The 19,774-nt window shown below is 38.1% G+C and overlaps 1 protein-coding gene across 1 annotated transcript; it reads right to left on the bottom strand.

The window, feature by feature from the left end:
- Positions 1–4,837: 4,837 nt before the first annotated feature.
- Positions 4,838–15,249, bottom strand: LOC143576981 (actin-2-like). Its single transcript, XM_077060945.1, has 5 exons — positions 15,144–15,249; positions 14,794–15,060; positions 6,372–6,498; positions 5,232–5,836; positions 4,838–4,903 (listed from the first exon to the last, which is right to left on the bottom strand). The coding sequence occupies exons 1-5, from the start codon at positions 15,195–15,197 to the stop codon at positions 4,838–4,840; spliced, it is 1,119 nt and encodes a 372-aa protein (XP_076917060.1). The 5' UTR covers positions 15,198–15,249.
- Between the last annotated feature and the right edge of the window lie 4,525 nt (positions 15,250–19,774).

Below are 19,774 nucleotides of genomic sequence, written 5' to 3'. Positions count from 1 at the left end.
CGCCTTCATCGTCTCAAATATTAAAATATTATCCTCATTACTCTCGAGATGGATTCAGCCTAGTTTTCCTCATGGTTCAAGCTATTCAAAATTCATTGCAAAGCCTTCCTTGTGTATGACCATCTCTTTCCACGAGTTGTTCCTAACCTGCCGCCTAAAACCGACGATCCCAAAGCACCACCCATTGTTGACATGGAAACGACTCGACTTCTTGCCTTGCAATGGATTTATGGGACGATATCTAATAATCTTCTACAAACAATCATAAAAAAGGACGCCACAACTTATGAGGCTTGGGAAACTTTAACAAGGATCTTTCACGATAACCAGATCACACGTGCTCTACAACTCGGAACCAAACACAAGAACACTAGCCTCGATAATTTCCCTAATGCCTCAGCCTACTGTTAGGGACTAAAAGCATTGTCTGACCAATTATCAAACGTGGAAAACTAATTGCTAATGACGATTTGGTCATACAAATAATAACCGGCCTCAACAAATCCTATGCTCCATTTGCCGCTGTCCTTTAACACACAAAACCCAAGCCAAGCTTTTCCCCATGCCCAATCTCGCCTAATTCTCGAAGAAACTAGGCAGCCAATGCATTGGCTGCTGCCACGGCAGCCGATACCACCTTACATGCCAGCACCTCTCGTAACCTGCCAAATAAATACCGACAACACCTCCATCGACGTTGGTTACTCTCGTCGGCGAGGTCATTTTAAGGGTCGTGGTCATGGACGTGGGTGCGGAGGACGCGGTTAGCAAGTCAACCACCATGGAAACAGACTCAAAATTCACTTGCTAATAGCCAACATGTTGGATTTGGTCCACATCCCATGCACTTTCTAGATATTCATCGCATAACACCAAATACCACTCAACCTTCATGGGTTGTACCTCCATGCCCATTTCCCACTTTGCCGGCCCAACAACCGACATATTCCAAAAATGGCATTAATCAAGCCCATAACACAACTTATATTCCAACAAACATGGAGTAGGCTCTATACACTATGTATCTCAACCCTCTGGGAAGTTGGGCCATGGACACTGGTGCTACTACACACATGAAAAATAACTCGGATAATTTTCATTCCTTTTTTAATAATGGCATTAAACAAGATATTATTGTTGGTAATGGCACGACCATCCCGATTATCGGTTTCGGCAACCAAACCTTACCCCCTCCTTTAAACTAAATAACGTCATTTACGCCTCTAAATTAATTAAAAATTTTATTTTGGTTCTTCGTCTTACAACCGATAATTGGATATCTATTGAGTTTGATCCTTTCAGTTTTCTTATGAAGGATTAAAAGACCTGGGCTCCTATCCTTCAGTGAAACAGCAACGGTGATCTTTATCATCTTCTACCATCCATGCTCTCCGATATCAACAAACCCTCCACCTATGCTGCAATTGCTCAAGATATTTGGCATCGTCGTCTCGGCCACCCGGGGCACGATTTATTGAATAAATTACAAAAATGTAGTTCTATATGCTATGTTAAGCAAAATAAATCTCTTTGTCAATCGTGTGTTTTGGAAAAAGTGTTAGACTACCGGTTCATGATTCGAGTACTTCCACTTTTTTACCCATTGATATTGTCCATAAATGATCTATGGACATCTCCTATTATTAGTAATCTAGCTATCGCTATTATATATTGCTTCTAGATGATTTTACGAATTTCTTGTGGACTTCCCATAATCACACAAATCACACGTATACAACATCTTTGCTAATTTCTATCAACAAGTCGAAACTCAATTTGAACATAAAATCAAATCTCTTCAATGTGATAACGGTACCAAATATGTTTGTAACACATTTAAACAATTTTGTGCTAAATATGGCATGTTATCTCATCTATCATATCCATTTACATCATCCCAAAATGGCAAGGCATTACATAAAATCCACTCAATAAATAACATCATCCGCACCCTTCTCGCCCATGCTTCCCTCCCACCAAATCCTTGGCACCCTGCCCTTGGCATGGCAACTAACATCTTAAACATCCTCCCTAGAAAACTCCATAAATTCCAAACACCTACTCAACTTCTTTACCATTGTTCACCCGCGAATGATCATTTATGGGTTGTAAGTTGTTTTTGCTATCTTCTAATACCCTCCACCACCATTCGCAAAAACTCCCATCGTTCTACAACATGTTTATTCCTTGGCTACCCACCAAACCACCACATGTATATATGTCTATATATCCAAACTAACCACAGTATAATCTCCCGTCACATTGTATTTGACGAAACTATTTTTCCCTTTGCCAATTCGTCAAGTCCACTCCTTGCACGCAACTTTCTTGATACTTCAATACCCCTACTCATATGAACTCACTGTGATACCTCGGACTAGCTCACTACAACACCATCAGCTCCTATCTCAACCACTCAACCCACTGAACATACATCCTCGGCCCATACCACATCTCCAGCCCACTCCACCAACTCGGCCCAATCTCCACTTTTTCACCGGACCACACCTCAAATACCCACTATCATATCCGATACGAACCCCTTTCCAAAGACCCCTCTCACGCCAAACACTACCACTACTACTACCTCATCCCCATAGCCTCTGCCACCCGCGTACCCTGCCTTAACATGCACATACGTGCAATGAATGACACTTCCAAACCCAAACAAAATTTTAATCTACATTCCTCCATCATTGTCCCGGTTCCTGAAACCCAATCCATGCCTCATCGATACCGGAATGGTCAAATGTCATGGATAACGAGTTTATCGATGCTATTAAAAATGAGACTTAGGAATTAGTCCCACGCCACCCCTCAATGAATTTTATACGGAGCATGCGGTTATATGAGCATATATATAACTCCGATTTTACATTGGAACGATATAAAGATCAGTATATATGTAATGGTCGAATACAACAGGTTGGTGTTGATTGTGGAGAAACATTTAGCCCGGTTGTTAAACCGGCTACAATTCAGTCCATCTTAATTAACTTTGGCTATTTCGCAATCCTGGTCCGTCTTCAACGGTTGGATGTTACAAATGATTTTTTACATGGCAGATTGAATGAGTTTGTTTACAAGTACCAACCCATGGTTTTTAAAATAAAGCCTATTCCAATCATGCATGCCTACTTAAGAAATCCTTATATGGATTCAAGCATGCTACACGGGCTTGGTACCAACAATATATCGACTATGTCCATTGGGATTCATCCAAAGTAAGTGTGACTAACTTGTTTTGTACATTACATCATAATCACCATACCGCTTACCTCCTCCTCTACGTGGATGGCATTATGCTAATAACTCATGACTGGTTTCGCAAATGAGTTCGCTATGAAGGACCTTGGTCCACTTAATCATTTCTTGGGAATTAACGTCACTCGTTTGAAAGACTCAATATTTCTCTACTGACATAATTATGCCTTGGACATTATACAACGAGCCGACATGCAATCATGCAAGCCGATTACCACTCCATTCAACACAAATCCAAACTCAGTTTGACCTCGGGGGAGCCATTTACTGATCCAACCTTACACAAAAGTGTCGCGAGTGCTTTACAATACTTAACTTTTACTTGAACCGACATCACATATGCAATACAAAAAATATCCATGCACCTCGAACCGATCACGGGGATGTGTTAAAAAGGATTGTTCTTTCTTGAAGGCACAGTTGACTATGGTCTAACATTGAGCAAGCGCATACTGCTCTCTCTTTGCTTGCTTATACGAACGCTGACCGGGTCGGGTGTCTTGACACTCGTCGCTCCACTTTAGATTATTGTGTTTTATGTTGGTAAAAACTTTATTTCATGGTCATGAAAATGACAATCCACTAATCTCGGTCTAGTGACGAAGCAGAATACCACGGGGTTGCTAATTACATTGTAGAAATATGATGGGTACATAACCTCCTCTTGGAACTCCAGCGCCCACTTTCACGTGCTACTCACGTTTACTATGACAACGTCAATGCCATTTATTTGTCCGGAACCCGTTCAGCACCAGCGAACCAAAAATATTGAGTTTGATATTCATTTTGTTCGCGAACATGTTCGACGGGATGTGTTCGCATTCTTCACATGCCCAGAAGCTACCAAGTTGCTGACATCTTTACAAATGGCTTGGCTCGAGTTCTCTTTGAAACCTTTCGGTCCAGTGCAGCATCCTTTCACCCCTCGGCTTCGACTACGGGGTTTAATAGGAATAAGATAATAATATTGTATAGAATGATTTGCCAAAATATTGTATAGGTTGTTTAGATATTCTTTCCATGGTTACCTCCTCATTGTAATTATATATTGTGATTGGAATGAGAAGGAAGCCAAGGAATCGTACGTCACATATTTCTACAGTAGGCCCACGAGTTAAGTATGTTCCACGAGTTAAGAGTGTCATGCATGGTACATTTTCGGCTCCTAAGTCTCAAAGTTTCGTTTTTAGTAGAATTGACTTTGCTATTCAAAACGGAGTTGCGGCGCAGCTTGGTGCCCATTTGCCTGCCACTTTATCGTAATCATTTTGAGTTTAATGAATCTAATATGTTGGTTAAAAAAAATACTCGTTTAATTAGCTAACTCTAGTTTGATTTATGTTCTAGATAACGAAATTTATAACTATTTTCAAGTAATATATATTTGGAAAAGGGCCTCAATGGTTGAGCCACCCCTGTTATTTACATAACACCGTAAAAAAAATCAGTATGTGTTCATCGTGTTCAACTATATACATCCCTGACAGAAATGGAATTAAACATCAAACAATAGTACATCGTGAGTATGAAGGAAGTGGATGTTTCCGCTCTTCACATGAAATAAACTACACTTTTAAAAGCATTTCTTGTGAACTATAGCTGCACCAGATTCCTTATATTCAGCTTTTGAAATCGAAAGCTGATTCATGCAAAAGAAAACAAAAAAAAATTAGTCATGAAATACATCTTAGGTGATGGTCATGGGCTCATTACCAACAAATGAATTGATTTAAATGATTATTATCTAAAACATGTAAACCTTTATTGAATTACTTCAAGATTGTTTGAAATTACTCCAAGATTGTTCTAGATCTTGAAGTGTAATTTTCATAAGAAATTATTTTTGAAGGTTATCCTCGTCCTCGGATATCTTGGTGGAGTGATGGTTTTAAAACTAGTTAATAGGAACAGATAGGTGGTGTTAAAAGAAAGAATTATATGCTAGTGGGCGAAACGGACTTAATTACCTCTTGGAAGCTGCTCAAAGATGCAAGGATTGATCCTCCAGTCCAGGATCCATACTGTCTAACATTTTCCGCATGCACCTTGACATGCATGCCAGTAGGTGAAAGAGCCGAGATTTCCTTGTCCAATCGAGCAGCAAAACCAGGGAGAAAGGTTGAACCGCCGCTGATCACAATGTTGCTGAAAAGATGCTTCCATAAATTAACATGGCATTTCATGATGGAATTGTAGGTAGTCTCATGAATACCAGCAACTTCCGCTGCAATCAGGTCTGGCTTGAAGAGAACCTCTGCACAACCAAATCTCTCTGCTCCAAGTGTGATAACATTTCCATCAGGCAACTCATACTCAGCGGAACTACTTTTAGCAGTTTCAAGCTCTTGATCATAGTCAAGAGCCACATATGCAAGCTTTTCTTTCATATATTGTACATTTTCTCTATCGACATGGGTGATGAAGTGGTAACATCTTTTGTTCACAACCTTAGTTAGGGAATCTGTAATGTCTGCTCCAGCAAGATCAATACGGAGGATGGATTGGGGATTATAGTAACCTTCAGTTATTGGGACAACCTGTGAAACACCTTCTCCAGACTCCAACACCACACCTGTCACATAGTTATAATAATAAGGAAAATTGATTTAAATAATCTCACTATGCCCTATTGGCAAATAACAGTTTCAACTTCACTTTTGGCTTATGGTAGTCCCAACTAAATATGTATTTTTTTTACCAACGGTGTCAATAAACATTTATGTGGCAGCATTACATGGGAATGATCATTCGTAAGTTAGACGTGGAATAATCATCTGTAAGTTAGGCTAAATTAAAGTTGTATTAGTAGACGAGTTTGATTGTATTAAACAAAACTTTGTTTAACTATATTTTAACTATGTCTAATATATATTATAAAACATATCTAATACTAAATAAGTAAATAATTAACATTTCAATATGTACGGCCAGCTCAGGTTTCAACCGGGAAACCAAACGGTCTCACAGTTTCAAACGGAATAATGAATACCGATAAATTTGTTACATGATTATAGTATACGTTTCCCGCTGCATCGCGCAGACACTCTTCTAGTTATAACAAAACATGATCAACGCTTAGATTATACTAAGAAAATGAAGGAACTAACCTGTGGTACGACCATATGCATATAAAGAAAGTATGGGGGCGATGGCAAAATGCATGGCTGGGAAATCGAAGCGCTCAAAAAGGATTTCAGCCATCTTCTCTCGGTTTTCCTTAGGATTTAATGCGGCCTCCGTAATAAGTATAGGGTGATCTTCAGGAGCCAAGAGAGGCTCATTATAAGAACTGAGCTGACTATAAAAAGTGTGATGCCAAATCTTTTCCATATCGTCCCAATTTTTGACAATACCACGCTCCATTGGATATTCAATAGTTAGGACGCCACTTTACGACAGGGTTTCGTGTCCGATGTAAGCTTCTTCTTTCAAGCCCACGCCTACCATAGCACTAAGTTGACGTGTCTTACCTACAGTACTAGGAAACACCGCCCTAGGAAAACCATCACTAGCAAACCCAGCCTGTTGACATATTAAATCACAGAGTACAATTTACCAACACAAAAATTAAAACCCTAACATATGAATAGAACGACAATACTAACCTTCATATATGCACTCCCGTTGTCCAAAACAAGGCTCCGAATGTCGTCGTTCATTTTCTGATATAAACTACAAACTGATTTTTTTTATTGATCCAAAATACAAATCACAAGATAATGAAACTAACCTTTAATTTGTTTCGGATTCAAGTATTACCTGGAAACTGATTTTTATTTATTGATCTGGGTTAAAGAAGTCAATGGTTCGGTTGAAGGGATGACTTAATAAAACAACTTGATCAGCAGATTGTGGATCTGGGTACCCAAGTCCAGGCTTCAGTGACAGAAGGTTGGTTGACAATTTGTTTTCACACAATAAATTTCTCCTCCACTATTATATATAATATAACTAGTGTTTTATTTTAACCAGCACATTGCACCAGGCAGTTGGGACATGTTTATGTACCTGTTGTGTTGCGATGGATGGATGCAGTTGGTATATATAAAGGTAAATGATCCGATACAATAATCTCTTATCATACATTACGTAAGTGACTATCAACACCCTTCGATGCCAAAAAATACGCAAGCCCTGAATTTCATCATCGTCGTTTCTCCTCACGTGAGCCCTGAATACATATCATGTCTCTAATTTATGAAAGTGTTTAGCGAATGGAACTTTAGCTATGCCCTTAAGAGATGTGGAAATTAACAAAAATATAAAATTTGGAGAGCGAAAGATAAAGATAGAAGATTTTAAAGTTAAGAAGCCTAAGACGCAAAAGATAAAGTTAGTCAAAGTAAGATGAAACTCTCGAGAGGTCCAAATTACATGAGAGTTAGAATCATAAAGGAGGAAGAAATACCCACATCTATTCTAGCAAATCTCGAGGATGAGATTTATTCCAAGGTGGGGAGGATGTAACATCTCGAAACTTTCAAGCAAATTAGAACCAAAAGTGTAAAATTTGATTCTTGGAACCCGTCACGCTACACGATGGACATAAACTAGGTCCATCACGCTACACGAAGCAATTGGGAGGAAACCGAGAATGGGCGGTATCGCACTAAGCGACACTCCTATCCATTAGACCATCACGATAATTGTGTATGTATCCTTACAATTTTGGGCGGAGGGTAAGCATACCCCACCACACGTCCTTGTCTCATTGAGCCAGTCTATATGGATGTGAGGGCTAGGTTATGTGACAGAATTGGTATGCTGGTTATAGGACGCTAATTGTTTTGAGTATGAACTAAATAACTTACATATATGTTTTAGTGTCAGCATGTTCACCACACTACAAAAAAATGTCATGTAGTGACATACAAAAGTGCTATTAATAAACAAAAAAAAATGTCACTAAAGACCCCTATAAGAGAATGTGTGGCACACAAAGTAAGTGTCACTAGAAGCGGTGACGCTAAATCCTTTTAGTGTCACTTGTTTTATATGCCACACAAAGTTTTTGAGGTTTTAGGGCACTTTTTTCCCACAAAAAGACTTTTATGACATAATTTTTGCGCCTTTAAAAAAGTAATCCTAATTACATATCTATACTAGTTTCAGTGACAATTTCTCTTTTGCCACAATCTAAAAACAGCTTTTGTGACACAAAGGGTATGATATTTAATGGAGCACATGTGATAAGAGGCATCTACCATCGTACTGGAAGCTCCTATTTCACGTTGTTGCCCACTGCTTGTCGTTACAAAAAGGAGGTTTTCACAAGCTAATCATAGAGTGGGTTAGAGTCATGTCCCGCCTGACTCATCAAACGAAGTACAACTTTTTGAGGTTGTTCTTCAGGCACATGCAATCCAATATGCTTGCTAAAAGATGTATCCTAGTTTTGTACAACTTCTGTTGCCCAATATTCCAAAACCTGTGTATACGGAGGAAGTTGATGAAGAAGGAGATATTGTTGAACCATCTAAGCCTCATCATGAGAAGATGGGTAAACAAATTATATTTAAAGCGATGGTTACGGGAAGAAGTGTGTACAAGTACAAGGGTTAGGAGTCTGGGTTAAGTTCAGTCGGTTTGCTGATAGTGAACCTGAGAGTGACGAAGCTGAAGTTTAGGAAGAAAGGGACAGTAGAGATGACAATGTTGATGCCAGTGATAGTGGTGATGATGCTGGAGAAGTGGAAGAGCAAGAAGAGCCTCAGGTAACTGAGGTTGAACACGACACTGATGTTGAGGGTGAACACCGGACAAAGAAGCTTCACGACAAGAGAAAGACTAGTGAATCATCCAAGGCACCACTGAGGAGCTTGTTTTTGAATTGGAGGAGCCCGAGCGCCCACTAAAATGTTTGAACTGATGAAAGATTCCAAGAAGTCTTCGTCTGCAAAGGAGCCTACTTCACTTAAGGTAATCTTTCCTTCAATTTCCACTATGATAACAGAATCCTTAGCAGCCACACAACCATCACCTACCACACTACTTATCAGCCACACAACCATCACCTACCACACTACTTATCACACCTCCAACCACCACATCAGCTAACCCTCACATAGCATCACCCACCACACTATCCCAAACCTTAGAAAGACTTAAAGACAAACAAATTAAGTTTATAAAAGCCCAATCCAAATTCCAATCAAAATCCTAACCCAAATCCAAATCTACAACCGCATCCTCTAGAACTCTTAGAGACGAACCTGTTACACCACCCGAAACCTCACCATCTAGGCTAGACGAACCTATGCCATCTTTCCTATAAAACCTTCCCATAACCACCCAAGCCGAGACCGAACCCATCCGACAAACCGTATCATCACCTAGGATCACCTCACCCTTAACCTCACCAACATGTCAATTCACCTCACCTATTAGGGGTTCATCCTTTTGGACCTCTACATTTACATCATCCATTCACTCAAAAACCACCTCACAAACCATACCTACCACAACCGAACCTATAAGCCTACTTTTAACCATCACCACATCCTTTCCAACCCAAACCATAACCATACCCATCCAAACTACTCCACAATCGACCTTCTCAACCACACCTCCCTCCACACTCAAAAGCCCATCATAGCAGCAAAACCCTTGTCTAGTGGTAAATCGAAGAAGTCTCTTGTGTTTCGAGATCCTATCCTTGAGTGGATTATAGCACTTGAAGAAGCAAATGGGAATCAGGTGAAAAGAGAGCTTTTGTTGATCAAGTTTGTCAAGGATCAACAATCTATAATTGAGCAGGTTACAAGGCAAAGAGATGCTCTTGCCTTAAGGGTGGCTAAATTGGAGGAGAACCGAGAGCTCGATAGAGCTCTAATTGAAAGCTAAAGGGATTGGATTGACAACCTGCAGAAAAGACTTAATAATCAGCAGCAGTTGGTCAACTAGAACTCTTTGATGAATGCCGAGCAATATGATGAGATAACAAGACTCCAATTAAGAGTTTCTCACCTAGAAACTTATCTTCCTTCCTTCTCCAACGTTGCACAAAACTTTAGGAGAGAGTTAGATTCAACTATTGATAAGGCGATGATTGAGTTTGAAAGACTTAGTTTAAGGGTCAACTTGTTGGAAGGTGGGTCCAGTTCTCTAGGGACGTGGGCAGGTTGATGGGTGGGAGTGTGAGGCTGCGATATCGATCGAGCTGTTGGAATTGAAGATCAACATGACTTCAATGCAAGTCAGAATCGGATCAATGAGTCTCTTGTCAACCGCTATCTTGCTATTATGGAGGTGATGCGGCTGACTGATGATGATGTTAACAATCTGAGGACACATCGAATGGAAAAATTCAGCGGATTCATGCAAGCCAACGAGCCAAGGACCGAGCAAAACAACAGAAGAAGATCCATTCTTGTTAATCTAGTCGATGAGTCAGAGCTCAAGGTAAGTTTCATGAAATCATTCCTGATGTCCCGAGTAAGGAGGTTGGTGGAAGTGGTGTTGGTGTGAGTGCTGGTGTTGAGGAGAAAGTGATGGTCGTTGGAACCATTACGAGCACTAAAATTGGCTATTACTGCCATTATAACTTATAACTGGGCAGGTCAGTGCAATAACTTATGCACTTGTTGCAAGTACTTTGGTTGCACAAGTAAGTGCTCGTGCTGCTCCTGTGATTGTTCCTGATGTACAACGGCAGATTGTTCAAGGAGGTAACGATGATGACGGGGATGATGACGAGTCCGGTGATGATGACTCGGATGGTGATGATGATGAAGGTGAGAACGAAGGTGATGATGAGGACGATGAGCCTCATGATAGTTTTGATGAACCGTGTGGTGGAAGCGGTGATGATGATGATGACAGTGGAAATGACGAGGGAACGAGGCCACTGGTGGAAGTAAGGCGAGTCAACGGGACTCGCCAAGTGAAGCTCAACGAACCCGTGAAGCGGATGCTGCTTTGGAGGCTAAAATAGTCTCCATCTTTAACGTTTCTTCTTTTGCAGATACGAGCTCACCAGTTCAAGAAGTTGTGGATGATGATGGCGGGATTAATTACTCTCCGAACCCGGATACTCCGGTTCGTGATGAGCATGTAGTGGCGTTTCCAGCTCAATCTCAAGCTACTACTACTCTCTCCCAGCTCAAATGGCAATCTCCCATATATGCATATCACTGACATGCATACTCTCTCCCAGCTCAACATGAACTATTTTAACCTCAACAAGGGTAAGGCCTAATTTTAAGCTCAACAAGGGTAAGGCCTTCCATCATCCTACAGAGATTGATCCCACCACAGGAAAGAAGATAAAGGTGTGATGGTACAAGTCTCAGAAGGAGGGGAGACCATTCTACCATGGAGAACCATTCCCCCCAACTTGTTCGAGCATTTCATTTGTTGGGAGTTTGACAATGACACAGGTGAAGCCATTATACACAGCAAATATATGCACCACTTGCGCTTCTTTGACGAACATGAGCTTGCGGCGCTCAGCAAAGAAGACCTGTTAAAGCTCTACAAGTCACCGCTGGAACCGTTGATGACGTCTGTCATGTCATGACAGGAATGATATAGTTGAGAAATTCAACAAGTTCGTACGCTATCTTGTTGACAATCAACTATACAACTGCGAAGATGGCTTCGACTATGAAACCAACTGAAGATGAGAGCTGATGGAATAAATACTAAAGAGTATAGGGAGATTGTTAGGCCCGGTTTTGTTATTAGTCTTTTGTATTTACTTATATTATAAATGTTATATCTTAGTTAGCTCATCAGTTTATTTCCTTTGTATGTTTGGGCCTTAGGCTATGCAATCAAAGCCCATTTGGGCCCAAGTATGGAAATAATGCATGATATGCTCAAACCTATATAAGTTTGTGCATACTCATGCATAACATAACCTTTTGAAATATCTTATCCACATTAACCAACTTTTTCCCTCTCCTACTTTCTCTCTTTCCTCTTGCGTAAATAATAACCAAACAAGATCCAAGATCTCGATTCCTTACTAGTGATTTCCGCCAGTTAGTGTTGACATTGATCCCAGTAAACTAGTTTGTTGTTGTTTGATCCGTCCAAAGGACCTATAGAGCAGGTACCAAGGGGGTTGCTAATGTCATTGCAGAAATATGTTGGTTACATAACCTCCTCTTGGAACTCCGTCGCTCACTTTCACGTGTTACTCTCATTTATTGTGACAACGTCAGTGCCATATATTTGTCCGGGATCCGTTTCAGCAGCGAACCAAACATGTTGAACTTGATATTTTTATTCTGTTCGCGAACAGGTTCAATGGGGATGTGTTCGCATTCTTCACATGCCCACACGCTACCGAGTTGCAACCATATTTACAAGAGGCTTGCCCCGAGTTCTCTTTGAAAACTTTCGGTCAAGTGCAACATCCAGTCACCTCCCGCTTCAACTTCAGGGGTGTAATAGGAATAAGATAATTATACCGTATAAAATGATTTGCTAAAATATTGAATAGGTTGTTGAGATATTCTTTCCATGGTTACATCCTCATTGTAATTATATATGGTGATTGGAATGAGAAGGAAGGCAAGGATCATACGAATATATCTACAGTAGGCCCACGAGTTAAGCGTGTCGTGCATGATACTTTTTTTGGCTTCAAAGTCCCAAAGCTTCGTTTTTAGTAAAATTGGCTTTGTTGTTTAAAATGGGGTTGCGGTGCATCTTATTGCCCGTTTTCCTGCCACTTTATTGTAATCATTTTGAGTTTAATGAATCTAATATGTTGGTTAAAAAAATAATACTCGTTTAATTAACCAACTCTAGTTTGATTTGTGTTCTCATAAATTTTCAAGTAATATATAATAGAAAGATCGGACCCCAAAAAATAATTTGAAAAGGGCCACAATGATTGAGTCGCCACTGTTATTTACATAACACCGAAAAAAATCAGTATGTGTTCATCATGTTCAACTGTATACATCTCCGACAGAAATGGAATTAAACATCAAACAATAGTACATCGTGAGTGTAAAGGAATTGGATGTTTCTGCTCATCACATGAAACAAATTACACTTTTAGAAGCATTTTCTTGTGAACTATAGCTGCACCAGATTCCTCATATTCAGGTTTTGAAATCAAAAGCTGATTCATGTAAAAGAAAAAAAAAATTAGTCTTAAAATACATCTTAGGTGATGGACATGGGCTTATTACCAACAAATGAGTTGATTTAAATGATATTATCTCAAACATGTAAACCTTTATTGAATTACTCCAAGATTGATCTAAATCTTGAAGTGTAATTTTTATAAGAAATCATTTTTGAAGGTTATCCTCGTCCTCGGATATCTTGGCAGAGTGATGGTTTTAAAACTAGCTAATAGGAATAGATTAGGTGATGTTAAAAGAAAGAATTATATGCTAGTGGGCGAAACTGACGAAGACTATCTTGTTTCCACCCAGAACCCAAACCATTCAACCGATGCAACGGTTTTAATTACCTCTTGGAAGCTACTCAAAGATGCAAGGATTGATCCTCCAATCCAGGAACTATGTTTTCTATGTTCTGGCGCATGCACCTTGACATGCATACCAGGAGGCGAAAGAGCCGCAATTTCCTTTTCCAATCTGGCTGCAAAACCAGGGAGCATGGTTAAGCCGCCGATGAGCACAATGTTTTTGTAAAGCTCCTTCCATAAATTAACATGACATTTCATGATGGAATTGTAGGTAGTCTCATGAATACCAGCAACTTCCGCTCCAATCAGGTCTGGCCGGAAGAGAACCTCTGCACAACCAAATCTCTCTGCTCCAAGTGTGATAACATTTCCATCAGGCAAGGCATACTCAGCGGAACTACTTTTAGCAGTTTCGAGCTCTTGAACATAGTCAAGAGCCACATATGCAAGCTTTTCTTTCATTTCTCGTACAATTTCTCTGTCATCACTGGTGATGAAGTGGTAACCTCTTTCGTTCACGACCTTACTTAAGGAATCTGTAATGTCTGCTCCAGCAAGATCAATACGGAGGATGGATTGGGGATTACAGTAACCTTCAGTTATTGGCACAACCTGTGAAACACCTTCTCCGGAGTCCAACATCACACCTGTTTCTGTTACAGTAGTTATAATAATAATAATTAGGAAAATTGATTTTAAAAAATCCCAACTATGCCTTATGATGGCAGTCTCAACTTAAGGTGTATTTTTTACCAACGATCTACGACTAACGGGGTTAACCACCCGTCAGTCTGATGATTGTGTGGCACGCTTAGTTGTCAATAAAAGAATACCATTAAGAAGGAAACCCACCACTGTAGGAAAACCCGTTGAGACCTCAAGTATCCAAAGCCTTATCCATCACCCCATGTCAATGGATTAGAACCCCGATTGCATTAATATTATTATTATGATAACAAAATGTGAGTAATGCATGGATTATACCAAAAGCAATGAAGAAGCTAATTACCAGTTCCCAAATCATGTAACAACAATGAAAGTACGGGGGCGATGGCAAAATGCAAGGCTGGGACATCGAAGCGCTCAAAAAAGATTTCAGCCATCTTCTCTCGGTTTTCCTTAGGATTTAATGCGGCCTCCGTAATAAGTATAGGGTGATCTTCAGGAGCCACGCGAAGCCCATTATCAAAAGTGTAATGCCAGATCTTTTCCATATCGTCCCAATTTTTGACAATACCACGCTCCATTGGATATTCAATAGTTAGCACGCCTCTTTTCGACTGGGCTTCGTCTCCGATGTAAGCTTCTATCGAGCCCACGCTTACCATACCACTAACTCGACGTGTCTTACCTACAATACTAGAAAACTCCACCTTAGGATCGTCATCACCAGCAAACCCAGCCTGTTGACATATTAAATCACAGAATACAATTTACCAACACAAGAATTAAAACCCGAACATAGGAATAGGACGACAATACTGACCTTCATAAACGCACTCCCGTTGTCCAAAACAAGGCTCTGAATATCGTCGTTCATTTTCTGTACCAAACTTCACTCAGAGATTAAACTTCCACAAAACAAATATTCAAAGCTAGATGGAAGTCAATGGTTAAAGAAGTGATGACTAAAGAAAGCAACTTCAGCAGATTGTGGATCTGGGTACAAAAGTCCACGCTTTAGCGACAGAAGGTTGGTTGACAATTTGTTTTCACGCAATAAAATTCTCCTCCACTGTTATATATATATATAATTAGTATTATATATACATAGTTGGGATATGTATATGTACCCGTCACGTTAAGATGGCGTACGAAAATGGATTCAGTTATGGGTTAAGTTCGTTAAGATAATGACCTTGAATTAAAAAATTATTCTGTCAACGCAAAGAACAATAGCAACGATGCGTTGAACTTATAAAAAACTTAACATATTAAAAAGTTTGTAACGGTAACGTCACTGATTTTCCCTGATGCATTGCACAACATATTAGGTTGGTAATGTCACACTCCAAAAATCTTAATTAAACAATGGAAGACTTTGACCGAGTCATTTCGGGTGGTGACACATGCCGTTTTAGCCAATCACAAACAGAGTTACATAAGTTGGACTTTATTCAACAATCAGAGTTTTTACACGTGTCATATTACACGGTTTTATTCAAATACAAGTCCAAAATTTAAAAAGTCAACATTTTTCATTCAAACACACTTGTCATCTTTTCCTGCGCCCTTCACGAAGCTTCCACTATTTCATTTACCTGAAAGACACATTTAAAATATTTTGTCAACGGAAAATTGGTGAGTTCTCAAATTTTAAAACCATATATTTTGAAACCAGTAGTTACCAATATATATAATCCTCATCGAACATTTACGAAGGTAATCCATAATTCAAACTTTAAAAATATTTATTATAACAAGTGTATTAGTCATAAGTTAAGAAATTTGACACATGCAAGGAATCTAAACGTATAACCCGACACATACCAAACTCAAAATATTTGCCCCCCACATTTAACCAGAGCGACGACCGGTCGGCAGGCATCTATCAATATTTCTACGTCACAATACAAGGTTAACGGTTATAACGACCAGGTAGTTGTTTCCTTACCTTCGCGTTCATACTATATTTAAGCAGTTCCTAAGTATTTCACGCCAGTCTGATTTAACCTATTATATTTAATACAATTGTAAAATAAAATGCTTACGAAATGTGTATTTCCAAAAAATAACATTTATAAAACATTTAATTATTAAAATGAGGGGATTTGTGAGAAACTCACCTTCAATAGGTACAATGTCATGTATGTCCAAACACCTCATATCCTATTAATATAGTACACATTTTTAATAATCTGTACATTTTAAGTTGTTCGCTCAACTTAAAAAATTTCACACATACGTTTTAGTTTTTCTTAAACCGTTTCTTCTTATATTAGTTCAAGTTCGATCGATCCGTTGGCGAATTTTAGTTCGTTTAAGTCCAAGTTACGTTTTCACACAAGCACGCAAGATCCTAACTTATTTACACTTATGTATATATACTTATCTTAAATAATATCTAGTATCAATATATACATGTATACAAGTAATGATTAATAAAGTAACAAGTAACACAATGCTATTATTATAATAATAAATTATTACTTAAATTTATAATTTTAAGTTAGTTGCTGAAATGTTTATTAGCGTATAGCTTTGTAAATATAAGAATGTTAAAGTTGTTTTCATTGGTTTCGTTGGTTTGTTTGTTTGGCTAACTTTTTCATGTGAAACTTTATGTTTTTTTAAATTTTGCACACTTTTTGTATGAAAATTAATAAGTTTTATAAGCTCTTTTATAAAAATACTTTATTATTTTCACAAAATTAGCAAATTTAACGCTTTCGTGTCGGTTCTCGCGACACGAAGCGTCTAGGATCAAGTTTTACTAACTTATCCTTAATGTATAACATTATTTAGGTTTTAGGGGCTGTTCTAAAATAGTTCCTAAAAACGTGTCGATTAGCGTTAAAAAGTCACTCTTCGACCGTTTAAGCTACCGACAAGCAAACTAAGTCGAATGAAACATGCTAAACACATTACGTATCAAATATGATCAATTTAAACTTATAAAACACTATATATTCCAAAATTGATAATCTATCATAAAAATGCACTTTTAACTAAGTTAAAAGTAATTAGCATTTCATACCAAATCTAGATCCTATTTTATCAAGTGTAATAACTACTATTATGCAATCATTTATAATTTATCATGCATCATCTATATAACATAAATCATATTTTTGGCTCATTTCCATCATGTCATCACCACCTTAAATGAGTATACCAAACTAACACTTTTTCAAACATTCCATGTATTCAATTAATCAAGTATGCATACTAATGATTCCCATAAAATTTTCTAGCATGATCCTAACATGTATACTGTTATATTGTTAATCACATTGTCATATAATCAAGATGATCATTCAAATATTAATCCATGTTTAAATGTAAGTTATTTGAATAATATGTACACTAGGCAATGTGACTTGTACATTTTTTTAATGCATTCTTTCTATTAATTATCTAGTTCATAGTTTACTAATAGTACTAACTAATACACTATTTTTATTAAAGCTAACATCACCAAATAGTTTCATAATCAACAACTTACATCTCAAATCAAAATTTGTAATCTGGCATAACATACTACAAACTTAACATTTTTCTTAACCAATGATTTTATACTAATAAGTAGTGAAATATTCAAATATAGACCAAATATTTCATTATAATTTATCAACAAGAACAAACATTCATTACTAAATAATAACATATCTAGCAAACTTAAAAATCCAACTTTCAAGTGTACATATTAATTAACCAACTTAAATACCCATTACTCCATTCTCACCATCTCTCTCTCTCTCTCTCTCTCTCTCTCTCTCTCTCTATATATATATATATATATATATATTCTTTCTTTTAATTTGTGCAAACCCATTTTGTAGCAATTTTAATGGAAATGACATCAATCTTAGCAATTAATGATCAAGAATATCAAGATAACAAATTAGCATTTAACTAAACATAAAAACCCGTTAATTCGTTTTCTCTTTCTTTCCCACGGCTCACACACATCACACACATTCTACACTCAAATTCAAATATTATGTATTTTCTTCTTATTTGTGTGAAATATAAGCATCAAGAACAGAATTCTTGCAATGGATCTTAAAGAATTAACTTTCATCATAAATCTTACCTTAGGTTTAATGAGAGAAATGAAGAAGATGATGATTTGTTTGGTGGGTCTTGGCTTGGAATCTCCAAAAGTGTCTTGTAAAGAAAACTCCTATAAACTATCTTACTATTCCATTTTCATAGGTCTTTAAGTGTGTGTTAGTGAAATGAAATGAGTGAATGAAAGAAGGAAGGTGGGGTGGCGATGGTTATGAAGGGGAAAAAGGAAAAGTGTAGTGTGTTGTGTTGGCTTATAGAGTTATTATGTGGAGGGTGATAATACACTTGTTACTTGTTCATGCCACCAACACTCAAGGTAGGCTTTAGAGGTAATTATTGGCAAAGTGGTTTAAGAGAAACAAGGGGTGGGTGGGGACGGTTTGGGTTAGGGAAATAAAAAGAATTTTTTGATGCATAGTTCAAGTATCATACTCGTTATTCTACGTTATGCTACTTTTAACTGATCAATTGAACTCAAATTCTAATAATTATCCGATATTGGATTCTTGAAATAAAAGCCTAAGAAAGTAATTTTTGGAAATAGTTGGTTTTGGGCTCATACAATGTCCTGCACCGGCTTTTATTCGCTTATTTACTAAATTTCGCAATTCGGATATTTTAAAAGTAACTTTATATATTATCACATCTTTTTTCATAAAAAAATTAATTTTTCGAGTCGTTCCTGACACGTTTAGACTTCTATAATTATTTAACTCATCGCCCACGGTCTTTTCTCGCAGTGTTCACTAAACGCCAAAATTTGAACTTTCCGAACCAATTAAATATATCTCAAATATTTTGAGTTTTCGGACTAAACTAATGTCACTTTTCATTATATTATTTTATTAACATAAGCACAATTATATTAGTCACGGGATTAGGCTAATTTTTATCCGGGTGTCATTGGTCAAACCTGGACGTTGCAGCGGAAGGTCAACAAGAATTCGGTCAGTACTGGCTACGTTCCTTATGGTACCTGAACTAAACCTAAAAAATAAGTGATGTGTTTCTAAAAAGTGTAAGAAGAGATTATGTCCCTTGGCTCAAAATTTTTAACGACTGAGATTAAATGTGGGTAAAATGGATGCACTACAAGAAAAAGGACTTTTAGCCGCGACAAATGTCGCCGCTAATACCCCCTACAGTGTCGCTGACAATGCCTCGCCGCTAACTTCCATGTCGCCGCTGAAGATATATTTGTCGCCGGTAAAACATTTGTGCCACGTGGGCCGAATGTCATCGCTAATAGTTTTGCCACGTCACCTCCACGCCACGTCATCTGGGCGCCACGTCATCTAGTATTAGTGGCGACAAATGTCGCCGCTAAAAACACATTTTGGTCAATACTATTTTCTTTTTTAGCAACGACATTGCCGCCGCTAA

This window comes from Bidens hawaiensis, unplaced genomic scaffold (assembly GCF_021521415.1).
Source record: "Bidens hawaiensis isolate Kalapana, Puna unplaced genomic scaffold, B.hawaiensis_p1.1 tig00028452_1, whole genome shotgun sequence".
Lineage (NCBI taxonomy): Eukaryota > Viridiplantae > Streptophyta > Magnoliopsida > Asterales > Asteraceae > Bidens > Bidens hawaiensis.
The sequence above is the reverse complement of the archived record's forward strand: the minus strand, read 5'-3'. Positions and strand labels throughout refer to the sequence as shown.

What these genes read in the sequence shown, in the direction of transcription:
- LOC143576981 (XM_077060945.1), bottom strand. Translation starts at nt 15,197, where the DNA reads ATGAACGACGATATTCAGAGCCTTGTTTTGGACAACGGGAGTGCGTTT. An exon ending in TGCATATGGTCGTACCACAG is followed by an intron (nt 5,837 to 6,371) that starts GTTAGTTCCTTC and finishes ACTATGTGACAG; the next exon opens with GTGTGGTGTTGGAGTCTGGA. An exon ending in CTTTGAGCAGCTTCCAAGAG is followed by an intron (nt 4,904 to 5,231) that starts GTAATTAAGTCC and finishes TGCATGAATCAG; the next exon opens with CTTTCGATTTCAAAAGCTGA.